At 55.6% G+C, this 15,207-nt stretch overlaps 1 protein-coding gene and 1 long non-coding RNA gene across 3 annotated transcripts; both read right to left on the bottom strand.

Moving 5' to 3' along the window:
* Positions 1–1,440: 1,440 nt before the first annotated feature.
* Positions 1,441–2,000, bottom strand: LOC132335710 (uncharacterized). Its single transcript, XR_009488723.1, has 3 exons — positions 1,899–2,000; positions 1,682–1,782; positions 1,441–1,548 (listed from the first exon to the last, which is right to left on the bottom strand). It is a non-coding gene; the product is annotated as an uncharacterized LOC132335710 (long non-coding RNA).
* Positions 2,001–2,936: 936 nt separating this feature from the next.
* LOC132335953 (bactericidal permeability-increasing protein-like) lies at positions 2,937–11,540 on the bottom strand. Of its 2 annotated transcripts, none has more exons than XM_059862963.1 (15): positions 11,243–11,540; positions 10,180–10,294; positions 9,813–9,941; positions 9,221–9,379; positions 8,798–8,861; positions 6,848–6,911; positions 6,302–6,393; positions 5,961–6,137; positions 5,712–5,771; positions 5,419–5,586; positions 5,064–5,131; positions 4,816–4,858; positions 4,414–4,477; positions 3,844–3,920; positions 2,937–3,233 (listed from the first exon to the last, which is right to left on the bottom strand). In XM_059862963.1, exons 1-15 carry the CDS (start codon positions 11,523–11,525, stop codon positions 3,186–3,188), a joined length of 1,611 nt encoding a protein of 536 aa, XP_059718946.1. In that variant the 5' UTR covers positions 11,526–11,540; the 3' UTR covers positions 2,937–3,185. The 2 variants fall into 2 exon arrangements, with proteins under 2 accessions (XP_059718946.1, XP_059718947.1); XM_059862964.1 differs by having other exon boundaries at positions 9,221–9,376.
* Between the last annotated feature and the right edge of the window lie 3,667 nt (positions 11,541–15,207).

The raw sequence follows: 15,207 nt of genomic DNA, 5'->3' as shown, positions 1-15,207 counted from the left end.
GTTCAGGCAAAGGAAACCCATGACTACTGATGCAGGCAGATCTCAAGCTGGATCCAGGGAAGTCCTGGCTGCCAGAGGCAACATCCTTTAGCCTGGAACCCATGGGCAGAGCTCCTTTTGCCCAGAAAGAAGCATGCAAGAACAGAGGAGAAAGGCAAAAGACCAAATCCCCACTCACAGCCTCCTTGGCATTGTGACCCTTCCTGTCACCCATCATCAGCTCTTATCTGGATCTTGCTCAGTTCAGAGCAAGAGCTCCCAAACCTGCTGGGTGACAACCCCATCTCACTGAAGGGCTGCATCAAAACAACATTCAAGATGTTCAGGAAGAGCATGGAAGAAGCAGAACTCTTCCATAAGGAGAAATGAAATTGTATAAGGAATAGCATAGAGAGGAAGCAAAACCAGGAAGTCTTCCCCCTGGCTTTGAGCAAATTTTGAACTTGAACTGAAAAAAAAGCCTTCAAAGAGCTGAACTCTGACCAAACACTGCTGTGTTTGGCAAGGAGCAGCCAAAACCACATCTAAAGCTCAACATATGTGCCGGTCCCGGTAGTGCTTCCTGCAAGTGGTGACAGAGGGATTGGAACATGACATCCTGCCCTGCTGGCCCCAACCCTTTGGACAGGTAAAGGCTTCTCCTGCTGAGCTGCTCTGCCTGTTCTGGAGTGCTGGGTCTGCTCCACTGGGGAAAGGCTGGCTCCCCCAGGCTGCTGGAGAAGGAATGGGAATGGTCAGATAGGAACCAGGAGCCCAGGAGGACAGGGACTTGCAGGAGTCCTGTTCTTTGCAGGTCAACACCCCTCTCTCCACTGTCCACAGGCCCTGCCCCGCTCCCCAGGTCAGAAGTTCCTTTGGCCCCACACGCTCCTCAGCACGTGTGGGCAGTTCCCCATCCTGTCCCAGCTCTTTCCACATCTCTCTCGTGGTGCCATGGCTCACACACCCCTTGTAGCCATGTGCTGGGGCTACCAGGTACTATGGGGACCAGCCTAGGGCAATTCTGCTCCTTGGGCTGTGAGCAGTGCAGACACATTTGCCATCTGCAAGAAAATCTGAATACATCTTTGTTCTGTGGCACCATAACCTGCATGTTTGCCATCTGCAAGGAAATCCGGACACATCTGTGTTCCCCAGTGCCATTACCAGCCTGGGAATTCCCCGGGCAGCTTGTACCAATGCCAAAGGCATGACTGCTGCTGCTCTTCAGCCTTCCACTGGCAGGTGTATGTGGGCTGGGGAAGCACCAGGGAAAACCCGTGGAGACAGGAAGAAAATTGAGAGCAGGCTGCATGGGTTTGGAGAGAACATAGAAAGAGAAGTCTTCAGCCCAAAAGAAAACCTCCCTTACCCATTTCCAGCCAGGATAAGTTCATTGTCACCCACAGAACTGGGCTGTGGTCAGGACCTGTGGCAGGACCTATGGTTGTCCCTAGACCTACAGGAACTTCAGCACAGAGAGGTCACTGTAGGCATCAGGGCCTGCCACAATATCGACCAGCTTCTCTCTGTGCAGAATCTCCTCCTTAAGCCTCTCGGCCATGCATCCTGCCAGCAAAGAAGGCTCCTCGTGAGGCAGTGCCTGCCCCCCCGTTACTCCCCCGCAGCCCTTCCAGCTGCTTTCACCCCAGGCCAAGGCGGCTGCTGCCAGCGGGACTCAGGCCATGCAGCCCGGCGGTACCCAGGATCCCGACGCGGAGTGGAGCACGAGCCTGGGGCCGCCGGGCCTTCAGCGCCTTGAGGTGCTGCAGACGGTTCCAGATGGCCTGCTCTGCCTTCTCCCTGGGGAGCCAGCAGAACGGGGTATTGCAGCTGCTGCTCCTGCACAGAGCCCCAGCCTAAGCGGCCCAAGTGCTCTGTGAGGAGAATTCAGCTAAAGGCAGGGAATCTAATGGCACCTGAGAGTGCTGCTTGTGGTGTGGGGATTATGTCTTATCTCTGTCTTATCTGCGATCACTTTGCTTGCCTGAGAGCATCTCCCCTGCAGAAACAATTAAGGGACTAAGCTCTACGGGAGAAAACGTGCATTGGTCACAGCACACCGGGGCGCTTTGGGGACGGAGCGGCCAGCCAGGGACGGGGAGACTCCGCCGCTGCCTCCGCCCCTCGGCGCCGCGTTCCGCCCCACCGCCATTGCGGGCCCGCCCCACTGCTGGGCGGTGCCGCCGCGGGAATCACAAAATCACAGAATTAATTAGGTTAAAAGGGACCTCAGAGGTTATCGAGTTTAGCCTGTGAACCAGAGGCACCATTTCAGCTAAACCAGTCTTCCCTTAAACACCTCCAGGGACGGTGGCTCCACCACCTGCTTGGGCTGCCCATTCCAAGGTCAAATGACACTTCCTGTGAAAGATTTTTTCCTAATATCCCATGTAAAAGTCCCCTGGTGCAACTTAAACCATGTCCTCTCATCCTGTCCCTTGTTCCCTGGGAGCAGAGCCTGACCCCCGCCTGGCTGCTCTCTCCTGTCAGGGAGTTGTGAGGGTGAGAAGGTCCCCCCTGAGCCTCCCTTCTTCCAGGCTGAGCCTCCACAGATCCTTCAGCTTCTCTGATGTTCCATCTTCTTCCCTGGTTCCCAAGCCCTTCTCTGGACATGATCCAGCACCTGCATGTCCATTTTAAAGTGAGGGACCCAGAACTGGAAAAAGCATAAACCCTTCTCTGGTCCTGTTTCCCCAGTATGGCTGATTCAGGCCAGGATGTCTCTGGCCCTGTTGGCCACCTGGTGCTCATGTTCAGCTGCTGTTGGCCAGCATTCCCAGGGCCTTTTCCACTGTGCGTTTTCCAACCACACTGCCCCAAGGCTGCAGTGAAGGAATAGGACAGCAGGACACAGGTGTTCCATGGTGCCTTTCCATGGCCATGGAAACAGCCCAACGAAGTGGTCCTGATCCAGCTCCCATCCAGCCCTGTGTGGCCCGAGGTGCAGACAGTGATACCAAGAGCACAGCCCCAGCAACAATGCCTTTATTGCTGCTCAGAGGGAGGAGGGGAGGGGGTGGCTCAGGGCAGGGGACCCCCAGCTCATGGTAGCATCAGGTGAGGCCCCAGCAGAAGGATGGAGGGTCCTGGCCGAGGCAGCAGTGCAGGACAGTGGCAGGAGCAGTGGTCTTCGGCTCAGGCAGGGAAGGGCAAAGTGGTGAATGGAGCATATTTAGTGCTGAAGGGCTCTCATTGCCTCATCTTCATCCCCGGGGCTGGAAGCGAACATCTGCTCCAAGCAGCAGGAAATTCTGGGAGAAAGAGAGAAAGCGCTGGGCTGCTACAGGCCCTGGGAGCTGCGCTGCCCAGCACCCAGCACATCCCTGAAGGCAGAATGGATTGGGACATGTGGCTCTGCCAACCCCTGTGCTTGTTTCTCCCTCTGACAGGCTCTGGAGGCATTTCACAGCCACACCTCACTACAGCTTTTCAGCATCCCCATGGTGACCCTGTTTTGGGGTTTCCCCAAGGCACCCCACAATAGGGGCTCTTTCTGCTCCCCTGGACCTGGTACAGCTGCTAACAGATGAGCAGGCAGGGGCTGCATCCTACCAGGCATCACAGCATCCATCCAGGCAGGCATTGCCAGTCAGGGAGAGTGGGGATTTGGGGCTGACACTGCTATAAAAAGCAGCATTGGAAACTCAGACCCCAGGCTTAAGAACTGAAGAATAATGTGGTGCCATGCCAGACACACAAATGGAGCCGGGAAAAGCAGAGAACTGGTTTGCTGCTCAGAGCTCCCATCCATCACATCATGGCACAGCTGGGGGAACTAGATATGGAGGCTGTGCTGGTAAACAGGGCTTTGTGGGCACCAGGATGGGCCCCAGCTGGGGCCAGCTGCTCCCCCTCACTTACCTGGTGGAACCTCACAAGGATATTGGAGAGCTGAATCCTGTCCAGAAGTGGCAGAGGGAAGCCCTCATCTAAGCGGGCTGGAAAAGACAACACATGTGTCTGCATTGGGATGGGAATGGGAGTCAAGGGAGCACGGAGAACTCAGAGAAGGTGGCCACCTCCTTCCCCCAGCCCTTTCCTCTCCTCCACTGCTCCTGGGGCTGGCGGAGGAAACTCCTCCCAAGCTCTACAGAAGGGCTGCGTGTTGTGCCATGACAGCCCCCTTGGCCACTCCTGCCACCAGCCCCACTCTGGTCTGAGCTGCTGGCGAGGCAGGAGATGCAGGGATTCAGGGAGAGGGTCTGGAAAGCATTAGGATCTGCACAGGGCTCATATTTTCCATTGCGTTTGCTGCTGGGAGCCTGTCAGAGCAGCAAGAGGCTCCCTCTGCTTCACTGCTGCCTCCTGCACGCACTTTGCCCTGCATCAGCCTTGGCAATGAGGATTTAATTAGTGAGCTGGGACCCCTTGGATGGAGAAATCTGAGGGGAGGGTGATCCAGCAACCCCATCCCCCCCAGTAGGTTCTCACCATTGAGACGTGGGAGGAGGGTACTGGAAGTCAGGATGTTCATTATGGACTGCATCATTCGTACCTGGGGAGTGGGGAGAGGGGGAGGAAAAGCTTTAGTCTGCAGGACAGGAGACATGCAGGTACTTGAGGATAATTAGAAAGAGGAAATGAAGAGTGGGATGGTCACACACTTTGCCAGAGACCAGCAGTTTTGTCTGTTCACACTGGCAGTGTAGGAAATGTTGGGGTGAGAGCAGCAACAGATCAGGCTCTGTATCCTTTCCCAGCCTTGCAGGCTGAGGCAGGAGGTGGCAGCAGGGTCAGTGTTGGGTCCCATGGTGGGAGGCAGCAGTGAATGACTCCCTGTCCTGTCTGCCAGCTCCATGTTGGGGGCTCTGGCTGGGGTCAAGGATAGCTTACCTGGAAAGTGCCAACAGATGAGTCCTTCAGAGAGAGCCTGATCCTGCACAGGGACAGAAGTGGTTCTGTGGAGGATGTGCCAAGGGAGGGAGCGATTCCACCCATTGATGGCCATGCAGATCCACTCCCTCCAGCCCCAGCTCATTCCCTCCACAGCAAGCCTACATCCCATCTCTGTCCCTGGGCACCCAAAACAGAATGACCCCCCAGCCACCCCCTGCCCAGTCAGTGGCTGCTCCCCTCTGTACCTGCCCACATCCAGGCTCCCAACTATGCGGCCGGATCTCACGTTGATGACAGCGGACACATTCCCTGTCTGGGGAGAGAGCACAGAGCTCTGGCAGTGCTCACCCCACCTCAGCCCAAAGCAGACACCCAGGGGAATGGCTCTGACCAGCTGAAACACACCACCGCCCATCCAGGGGTGTGTTTGCACCCAGCATTAAACCTGGCATTTGTCAGTTCAGGAATTGTTCAGTAGGGGACACCCTCGCTTGTGCCTGGACAGCACCTGGGAGCTCTCCTGGCAGGATCTGGGTAACAGGACTGGGCACAGCTCAAACTCCCTTCTTCCCCGTCACCACAGGCCGTGTCTGAACTCACCAGATTGAGGAGGAAGAGAGGAGCCAGGCTGGAGTTGGGAAGGATGGCATAAGCCTGGACATCCACAATGGGCTGGAACGAGATTCCTCCTGGTCCAATAGTCAGATACGGAGCAGTGGGAGTGGACAGCCTGAACTTCATTGGCATGTTTGGGTACTTCTCCTCCAGCTGTATGGGAGTAGGGAGAGGATGGGTATGATGGCACAAACCCCCAGTCCTCAGGGGAGAACACCTGGCACAGAGCAAAGCCTGTGTGTGCAAGAGCTCAGGGCAGGCAGGGCCAGACTGCTCACCTGGGGAATGAAGGCTGAGAAGACAGAGGTGTCCAACTTGAATTCTACATCCTTTGGGATCTGCAGGGAGAGGACTGGGTCACACTGGGGGCAATGTGGCACAGAGGAGCCCATGGCATCCCCACATGCTGCCATGTGTGACAGCCTCATCCCACAGCCCCCAGCTCTCTCACTGGGGCATCTCCAGGATTGCTGGCTCCTCAGCAAATGGAACCTCTTTCCCAGCCCTGTCCCACTCGTGCCACTCACCGTGGCCTCTGTGATTTCAAAGACCAGTGCCCCGGCCTTGTGGTAGGCAATGCCAGCTGTGTTGAAGAAGTAGCTGGAGGCTCCAAAGTAAACCATGCGCTCGTGATCCGAGGGGAAGGCCAGTGGCAGCGGTGAGAAGGGGACGGTGGAGCGGTGGGCCCGGGAGTAGAATTCACCCTGGGAGGAGGGAGAGACATGGAGAAGGGGTGCAAATAGCAGTGGGTCTCACCTGCTGACTCAGGCTGGCAAACAGCATTTGCATCAGGTACCAAAACCTTGATTCCCACCTGCCTTAGGCAATGGCATTGGCCAAATCAAGTGTCCCCAGGGCTGCCTCTCACCTTCAGGTCTGCATCCAGGGACTTGGGGGTAGCTCTTGGGGGTGCCACCAAGGAATAATCAACCCCAATCTTGTCATCTATCCTGGCTGTTACTGCAAACACAAGGAACAGAGATGAGAAAGGAGATGGCCAGGAAAGCTGGGAGCAGATGGCCTCCACTGGCATCTGGGCAGTGCCATGATTGGGCTTCCTGGTGCACCACTACCAACTGCCCCTCTGCTTGCTTCTCTTTACAAGAGAAAAAACATTTTCCTCATCAATGTTTCTCAGTGATGCAAACCATCTCCTGGACCTGAAGAATGGCCTGGTTCCTTTAGCTAAAGTAGCCCAAGCCCCCACTAGTCCATGGGCACAGATCCTGAAGGGATCTCCACAGCTTGATAGGACACACAGTGATTTGTCTCTGCTGAGAATGTGCTCACCACCTCCCAGCTTGGGTGCTGGAACACCAGGACGTGGGGAGTGGACACAAAGGAAAACGTTCCTCATGGCTGAGAAAAGCCAGGAAGAGCTGCTCCTAAACCCACTTACAGCCCCCCCCAGTACCTGGCAGTGTCCAGATGTACGTCTGGAGATCATTGTGCACAGACTTGGCCACAATGTCACACACCTGTGGGACAGAAAGGCCACAGAGCTGAGCAGGGACAGCCGGGTCACAGCCACATTCCCAGCTCCATGACAAAGCTTTCTTAAGTAAATGAGCACAGTGATGATTGCCTCCATTCATCAGGCAGCACATTAAGTGTCCAAGACACAAGCAGGGTTTATACCTACAAGCATCTGCTTGCAGCAGTTTTCCCTCAGCACAGTTCAGCTCTGGGGAGACCCTTGGAAGGAATCTCATGTGGCCCATGCAGGAATGAATTGTGCTGAGCAGCCGGGCAGTGGCCAAAAAAGAGCAAAAGAGACGATTAACCCACCCCATGGTGGGACGGGAGTACTGACTGCCCTGAAGCTGAGCTTTGCTGAGCTCCTACAGCTCTGTGTGCCAAGACAGGAGAGTGCATCCCTCTGCCTCTGTCATCCACAAGTGAAGCCCTGGCATTTGTGGGGATTTTATTGTAGGCTCATCTGCCCTGGGAAATTTACTGCGGGCCACTGTCCTGCAGATGGCTGAGGATATCTGCACAAGCTCTTTTCAATGTTTTCACTGTAACATCACAGCAACCACGGGCAGGATCTGTCTGTCATCTGTCTGACTGGGCACGCAGCCCACAGAGCTGATGGTGAGATGCAGTGCTGCGGAGGGGCAGCAACCACATTGACAGAGATGATGAGGAGGAGGCAACACAGCCTTGGGCATGGCCTTAGTGACAGCAGGTTGCAGCTCTTCCCCATCCCCAGTGATATTTTTCTGTCTGTGCTGGAAATGCTCCATTGCTGCCTGTGAGGATGTTACTGCAGGCAGAAGAATGCAAGTCCTAGTGACTGGGATTTCCCCATGGCCTGCATTTCCCTGTGACCTGGATTTCCGTGTGACGGGGCTCTCCCTATGAATGGAGTCCCAGAACTGGGGTGCTAGAACTGCCCAAGCATTGCAGCAACAGCAGGAGGCAGATACAGGCTGCCTGGCCTGGGTTGAGGCCCAGCTATGCCCAGGGTGCAGCTCAGTCCCTGCCCCTGCCCTCTCCTGCCCATTGTCCCTCACACCATGACTCCACAAAGACATTGAAGAATGTGTGTGGGGCAGAGGGGGTTTGGAGGCAGAGGAGAGGGCAGTGGGGTCCCTTTGCAGTCCTAGAGCTGTCCTTCTTCCAGGTGACAAAACAGCAGAAAAGGCCTCTGAGCCCTGGTGTTGCTCCTGCTGCCAGACCATCTGCTGCCATAGACCCCAGGGGACTAGGGAACAGTGTTGCATGGAATTGGGAATAGTGCCTGGGCAGGATGGGATCTGCTGCAGGAATGGGATTTGCCTGTTCTTCAACTGCCTCCTTCCCAAGCAAGGTTCACATCCAGAGAGGCTGTAACTCATGCCAGTTATCCTTGTAGTAATTATTGCTAACAGCTTGTTTCCATGTCTTGTTGCAGGTCTCCTGCACGTCAGTGTCTGTAGTAGGCAGCGGTACCAGAGCTCCCTGACCCCCCTCAGTAAAACAAAACACCAAATGTCTGAAATCCAGGAATGAGAGTTTCCCCCCAAGTGCTCCCCAAAGCCCTCCAGAATATGGCTGGTTAAAGGACAGCTCTGATCACGTTACAGTGAGTTTGGCCGAGACATAAGATCTAATTAACTGACCACATGGAAAGAAAAGTCTTTGTTAATTAGAAACCAATTATGCTGGGCTTTGGCAAAGGCTCCAGGTTTCAAATTCAGCCTGAGTCACTCTATGCTGTGGAGCCTGCAACGCCCATTCCTTTGGTTTTACTGAATTGGCAACACAGTCATGCTCTGGCTCTAGTTACATCCCTACCTCTGATCCTTCCAGCACATCACCCACAAGTGAGGGTTAAAGACCACCGGAAAACCCAGGGCCTGGCCCTCCACTGCTCACATACCTTGTCTTCCAAAATCTTTCGCAACCTGGACTCAATAACGCTGTGGAACAGATTGTAAAGCCACCTGCAGTGAAACACATAGAGAAGCCCTGTCTAGCTCAGATCCATACTGAAGTAGTATGTGCCCAGGAAACGGAGAGACTAGAGATGCAAGACCCTGGGAACATCATTCCCGCACCAATTTAGCATGTGGCTTTGCCCCAGGGTTTACATTTGAAAACAGACTCACTGGTAAACCACACCCACCCCCTTAAATGTGCAGCCACATCAGGAGAAATTCAGGCCAGTTTTAAGACCAGGCAGCCTCAGATTTGCCAACAAGAGATGCCTCTCAACAAGGCCACATTCCAATGGCAGAACCACATTCCCATGGCAGGTGGGCTAACACACAGTGTTTCCAGAACTTCCAGTGAAGTCACATACCCAAGCTTGCCTGAAAAGAGCACCCGGACTTTGGAGATGTGGGCACTGCAGTCCGAGGTGCTGATGGTGGGCCTCCCAGTGGTGTCACTGCCCAGCCTCAGAATAATTTTGATGTAGATATTTTCCACCTTCAGGTTGAAAGATCCGTGGTCCCGGCTACTGGTAGACGGGGATGAGAAAGGGAAATTTGTAAATGCCAAGGTCTGGTGAAGAGACCTCAAATCTGCTTTAGGATGCATCAATCTGGTTGAGTCTCCACCTTATATGGTGCATCCAGAGGAGATTGGGAAAGTGTTTAAATTCAGGAGAACCAAATTTCACTGGCACATAAAGTACAACAGGTAACCTTTAACCAGAAGGGAGTGAGAGCAAGGAGGGGTGGTGGAAGAGAGACCTGAAGGTCCATGTATAGCTCCCCTTTCATGTTCCTTGTTCCTGCCTCCCACCCTGTTTTATCCATCATATCTGGGGGAGCAAAGTGATGGCAGCCCAAAACACAAGGGGGAGGGAGAGGAGAAAAAACCTGTCCAATTCCAGAGAGGGAGACACAGAGTGGGTGCCTGAACAGGGAGAGGAAGAACTGGGCACTCACATAAAGAGAAACTTCACCCGCCAGTCTCCATCCAGCTCAGCAAAGGCGTTGGAGATGGAGACCTGCAGGCCCACATTGGAGACGGGGGTAATCCGGGAGTACGGCAAGTGGAAATCACGAAGGCGCAGACTAAAAATATACAAATGAAAAGGAAAGTCATGTTACAGTGGTTCCTCACTCCCCAGAACAAGTCTAGGGAGCAAGGGAGACAATCAGGGAGGGAAGGAGGGCAAGCGGGATGGACAGGGAGCTGTGGAGGTGAGAGGATGATCTTCACTGCTCCGGGGTGCCCCACCCTCCCCACTCCTCCTGCCCCTCACCAGGGTCAGGGGGCAGTGGGTGGCTCCAGACCACTGGCAGGGCTCACCTGGAGAGCTCATAGTATACCTTCCCCACACGCAAGACACGAGTGTCCCCTGAGATATCTGGCAGCTTCAGCTGGGCCAGCTTCTTCTCCAGGATCGCGATCCCCTGCTCTTGGGCTGCAGGGACACAGGCGCAGTGTCACTCCACCACTGCTACAAAAGCTGGAGCACACACTGGGCATGCAGCAGAAGGATCGAAGGAGAGATCCAGGTGATGCTGCCTCCCAGGCTGGCTTTAAAGCAAACCTCCATGCACAGAGTCCTGAGAGCAAAGAGGCAATGCTGCCTGGTGCCCTGCTTGCAGGAGAAGGTGGTGGCTGCAGAAAGGAGAGAGATGTCCCAGTCCTCACTTTCCAGGCTGCCAACCAGGTGAGGTGTGTGGGAGATTGGAAGCACTGGGCGGCTCCATGCCCATTGCCAGCAGGCGAAGATGGATGGATCTTATGTCCCAGGCAGCAGCACAGCATCAGTGGGCGCTGCACCCCAGCCTCCATCAGAGAAGGGGAGTCACGTTCTCTCCCACACGGCTGGCAGAACTGCCTGGTAAATGAGCTGTTTCTCACACAGTGTATTTCAATCCATAACTGCGCTCTGCTGGAGCCAGGGCTCTGCCTGCCTTGATAAAACCAGCACGGGGCCCATCCATCTCTGTCACTGCCCCTCCCTAAACTCCCCAGCTCCTCTCTCCTCTGCAGCTCCCTCCTCCAGGGCTCACGGCTCGGCTGCCTGGATGTGCTGTGGGACCAGCACCCTCCTGCTGATCCAGCCTCCCACACTGCCTGGCTGCAGCTCCCTGAGACCCCACAGGGCTGGTCCCCTCTGCAGGGGCTCCATCAAGCTGTGGCGTGGGGGTCAGGCAGGTGCAGCAGGGGAAGCCCTGGTTGATGGTGCATTTGCACCGCTGTCCAAGCATTTCCCTAATCTGTCCCTGTGCTCCTCTCATGGGCATCCATGGCCAATGATTCCCCATCCTGCCCTGGGACCCTGAAGTTCTCACAGGGTACCTGGCTCCACACCTCTGCCACCAGCACATCTGTGAGGAGAGAAATCAGAAGCAGAACCCACCGTAGTCCAGGCCTGCCTGGGTGATCCTCACCACGAAGCCGGGGTTGGTGGCTGTGGTGAGTGCCAGGCACAGGACCAGTGCCCCACAAGCCACAGCCACGCTCTGCATTCCCATCCTGGCTTCCTGCAGTGCCACGCAGTGCAGGGCTCTCCCAGCCCACACCACCTTTATATCCCTGCCAAAAAGGGAACTGCTAGTTAGGGTGGTGTGAGGAGCCACGGGGGGCGTCCCCAGGACTTCCTGCTTGGCCACCACTCTGCTCCTCTGTGCTGCTGGCACCATGGGCACATAGCCCAGCACAGAGGCACACCTGGTGTCTCCCACCCAAGGCAGGGAAGGAGCAGTGGAAACTGGGAGGCAACAGCCCAGTTTCCATCTCTCTGTCACTGCCAGCCTGGTCCCTGCCTGTGGCATCCTCAGTGGAGCAGAGCTGGGTTTGGCACTGGCAGCTGAGCCTGACAGAGCCACATTCCTGCAGCCTGCACCCAGTAAAAGCTGGGAACAGCCTGGGCAGCCCAGGAGCAGGGTCCCAGCCTGTCTCTGGCTCTCCTGGCTACTCTGTGAGCTGCTTCTGTCACACCACAGACTTGCCAAAGGCGCCAGAGCAGCCTTGGGGCACAGCAGTGGCCAAAGAAGGCAGGTCACAGCTTCTCACCTCATGTGAGCAGATCCCAGGGACCCCCACACCCAGCAGGGCTGGCAAAGGAGCACCTGCCTGGGCTGGGCAGCTGCACCAGGGTGACTACCTCAGTGGGGTGCCCTGCAACTCCAGACCCTGTCACAGGGCTCCTGCACAGAGCAGCCATGCACAAGAGGAGACATCCATTATCCCAGGATCAAGCTCCAAAGACGTCACTACTGAGGCCTGATATGTCACAGCTCTTGTCATGATGGCTGGAGACAGGGACAGGAGCTGGGTGCAGCCAGGCAGGTGTGAGGGGGGAACACCCCTGTGCCCCCCCAGCCAGGAGAGCTGGGCTGGCTGGTCTCTCTTTGCAAGACAAATTGAGGGAAGAAGAAATGATTCAGTTACTTTCATTTCCTGTTGGGGTCCAGGCACAGGAAACCCATGGCTGCTGATGCAGGCAGATCTCAAGCTGGATCCAGGGAAGTCCTGGCTGCCAGAGGCAACATCCTTGAGCCAATTAAGGATGTTGTGAAACGCAGCTGTTGCTCAAGCACAGCAATATCCCTTGGTGCTGCAGCCTCAGGAGACCCCAAGGGATGAAGCCATGTAGTCTGTGCTGGAGGAACTCAGCACGTGGAAACCAAGGATAGAGAGACCAAGGCATTCTGTTCCCCTTTGCCTTTTGTCCCACAAGTTTTCAGCAGGGTCACTTACAGGCTGCCTGGCAGACAACCAGTAAATGCTTACCACGCTTGTATGAGTGGCTACGGCTTTTGAAAGGGGCACTGCAGTCACTGTCAGCTCTGGGACCTGGGTAAGAGAGACATGGCAAGGATGGTGCCTGCAGAGAGGGACCAACCACCCAGGGAAGAGCTGTGTCCCAGAGGCACCCACCATCACCACCTACAGGTTTTGACTCTCCATTAGTGCCAGCCCAATCCTTCACTGGGAGCCAGGAGCCCGTGGGCAGAGCTCCTTTGGTCCAGAGCTCCTTTTGCCCAGAAAGAAACATGCAAGAACAGAGGAGAAAGGCAAAAGACCAAATCCCCACTCACAGCCTCCTTGGCATTGTGACCCTTCCTGTCACCCATCATCAGCTCTTATCTGGATCTTGCTCAGTTCAGAGCAAGAGCTCCCAAACCTGCTGGGTGACAACCCCGTCTCACTGAAGGGTGGCATCAAAACAACATTCAAGATGTTCAGGAAGAGCATGGAGGAAGCAGAACTCTTCCATAAGGAGAAATGAAATTGTATAAGGAATAGCATAGAGAGGAAGCAAAACCAGGAAGTCTTCCCCCTGGCTTTGAACAAATTTTGAACTTGAACTGAAAAAAAAGCCTTCAAAGAGCTGAACTCTGACCAAACACTGCTGTGTTTGGCAAGGAGCAGCCAAAACCACATCTAAAGCTCAACATATGTGCCGGTCCCGGTAGTGCTTCCTGCAAGTGGTGACAGAGGGATTGGAACATGACATCCTGCCCTGCTGGCCCCAACCCTTTGGACAGGTAAAGGCTTCTCCTGCTGAGCTGCTCTGCCTGTTCTGGAGTGCTGGGTCTGCTCCACTGGGGAAAGGCTGGCTCCCTCAGGCTGCTGGAGAAGGAATGGGAATGGTCAGGTGGGAACCAGGAGCCCAGGAGGACAGGGACTTGCAGGAGTCCTGTGCTGCTTCTGTCCTTTGCAGGTCAACACCCCTCTCTCCACTGTCCATAAGCCTCCCCGTGCTCCCCAGGTCAGAAGTTCCTTTGGCCCCACACGCTCCTCAGCACGTGTGGGCAGTTCCCCATCCTGTCCCAGCTCTTTCCACATCTCTCTCATGGTGCCATGGCTCAAGCCCCCCTGCAGCCACGTGCTGGGGCTACCCAGGGATGACAGGAGCTGGGTTGTGGCTGTGAGCAAGGACACCAGCCATTTTTGCCATCTGCAAGGAAATCCAGACACATCTGTGTTCCCTGGTGCCATAACCAGCCCAGGAATTCCCCTGGTAGCTTGTACCAATGCCAAAGACATGACTGCTGCTGCTCTCCAGCCTCACACTGGCAGGTGTATGTGGGCTGGGGAAGCACCAGGGAAAACCCGTGGAGACAGGAAGAAAATTGAGAGCAGGCTGCATGGGTTTGGAGAGAACATGGAAAGAGAAGTCATCAGCCCAAAAGAAAACCTCCCTTACCCATTTCCAGCCAGGATAAGTTCATTGTCACCCACAGAACTGGGCTGTGGTCAGGACTTGTGGCAACTGTGGTTGTCCCTAGACCAACAGGGACTTCACCAGAACTCGGAGAAACCCTGTCATCAAGGTGTGGGGAGCTGTGGCTCCTGCCCACTGCACCGCATATGGTGTCAAAGCCTGATGCTGTCCACTATCACCTGCACATCTCTGACAGCCTCTGACCCAGCAGCAACTAAAAATACAGCTGAGGAACATGTGGGGGCTCCTCCACAGTTGTTTTCCCAGCTGCAGGCTCAGCATGACCCAGCCTCATCTGTTCTTGGAGCTGGGAGGGCTCTGGGTCAGCATGGGGCCACTGCTGACGCAAGCCCTGACCACTTCATCCAGCAGAGACAGCAGGGATACCCAGAGACCCCAGAGCTCACAGACTGAGAGCCCCATGGGGCACAGACAGCAGCAGATGTGGGCATGGCCCCTGGATGTGGGGATGTGGGCAGGAGCCACCAGGGTCCCACCGGCAGCCAGCCCCAGAGACCAGCCCTGATGCTGGGCTCAGCGCTCTCACCCTCCCTCTACCCCAACATCCCAGTGACAGCCCAGGGGACCCTTGGGACCAGCACTGTACTCAGTGTGTCTCCCCCTGCCAGGGGCTGCATTCCCCCAGACAGGCGGGCTCCTCTCACAGCACGCCAGCTTGTGACACAGTCTGGGAGCCTCATGGGAGACAAAAGGGGACACAGAGAGCCAAAGGGGTTGATTTTGCAGAAAAGTAAAAATAAAAATGCAAGAATGGTGACCTTGAGCAGAGCCTAGGGGGATCTGAATGGTGGCTCTGTGCCGGCAGAGGGGCAGGGCAAGAGGCCACATGCAGCCTGTCCCAGCAGCTGCTTGGGACAAACAGGACATGGAGAACAGAAGCATCAGAGGAGGGTGAGCTCATGGGGTGAGGGGCCCCGGGGGCACCCGGGTGGCCCCCAGAAGCTCTGTCTTTTGCTGGACTTGCTACCCAGCACCCTGACTCTCAGCCTTGCTGTCTGAGGCTGGGCAGAGGGCATGGGGAACTGCTTTGGGAGATGTGGGGTTGCAAAGCTGGACCTGCTGGTTACCTCTGCATGTTGGCCCAGCTGAGCACAGGTGGCAAGAGACATCTCAAGGTGCAGATGGGGAGC

This window comes from Haemorhous mexicanus, chromosome 18 (assembly GCF_027477595.1).
Source record: "Haemorhous mexicanus isolate bHaeMex1 chromosome 18, bHaeMex1.pri, whole genome shotgun sequence".
Classification (NCBI taxonomy): Eukaryota; Metazoa; Chordata; class Aves; order Passeriformes; family Fringillidae; genus Haemorhous; species Haemorhous mexicanus.
This window is presented reverse-complemented; position numbering and strand designations above follow the sequence as displayed.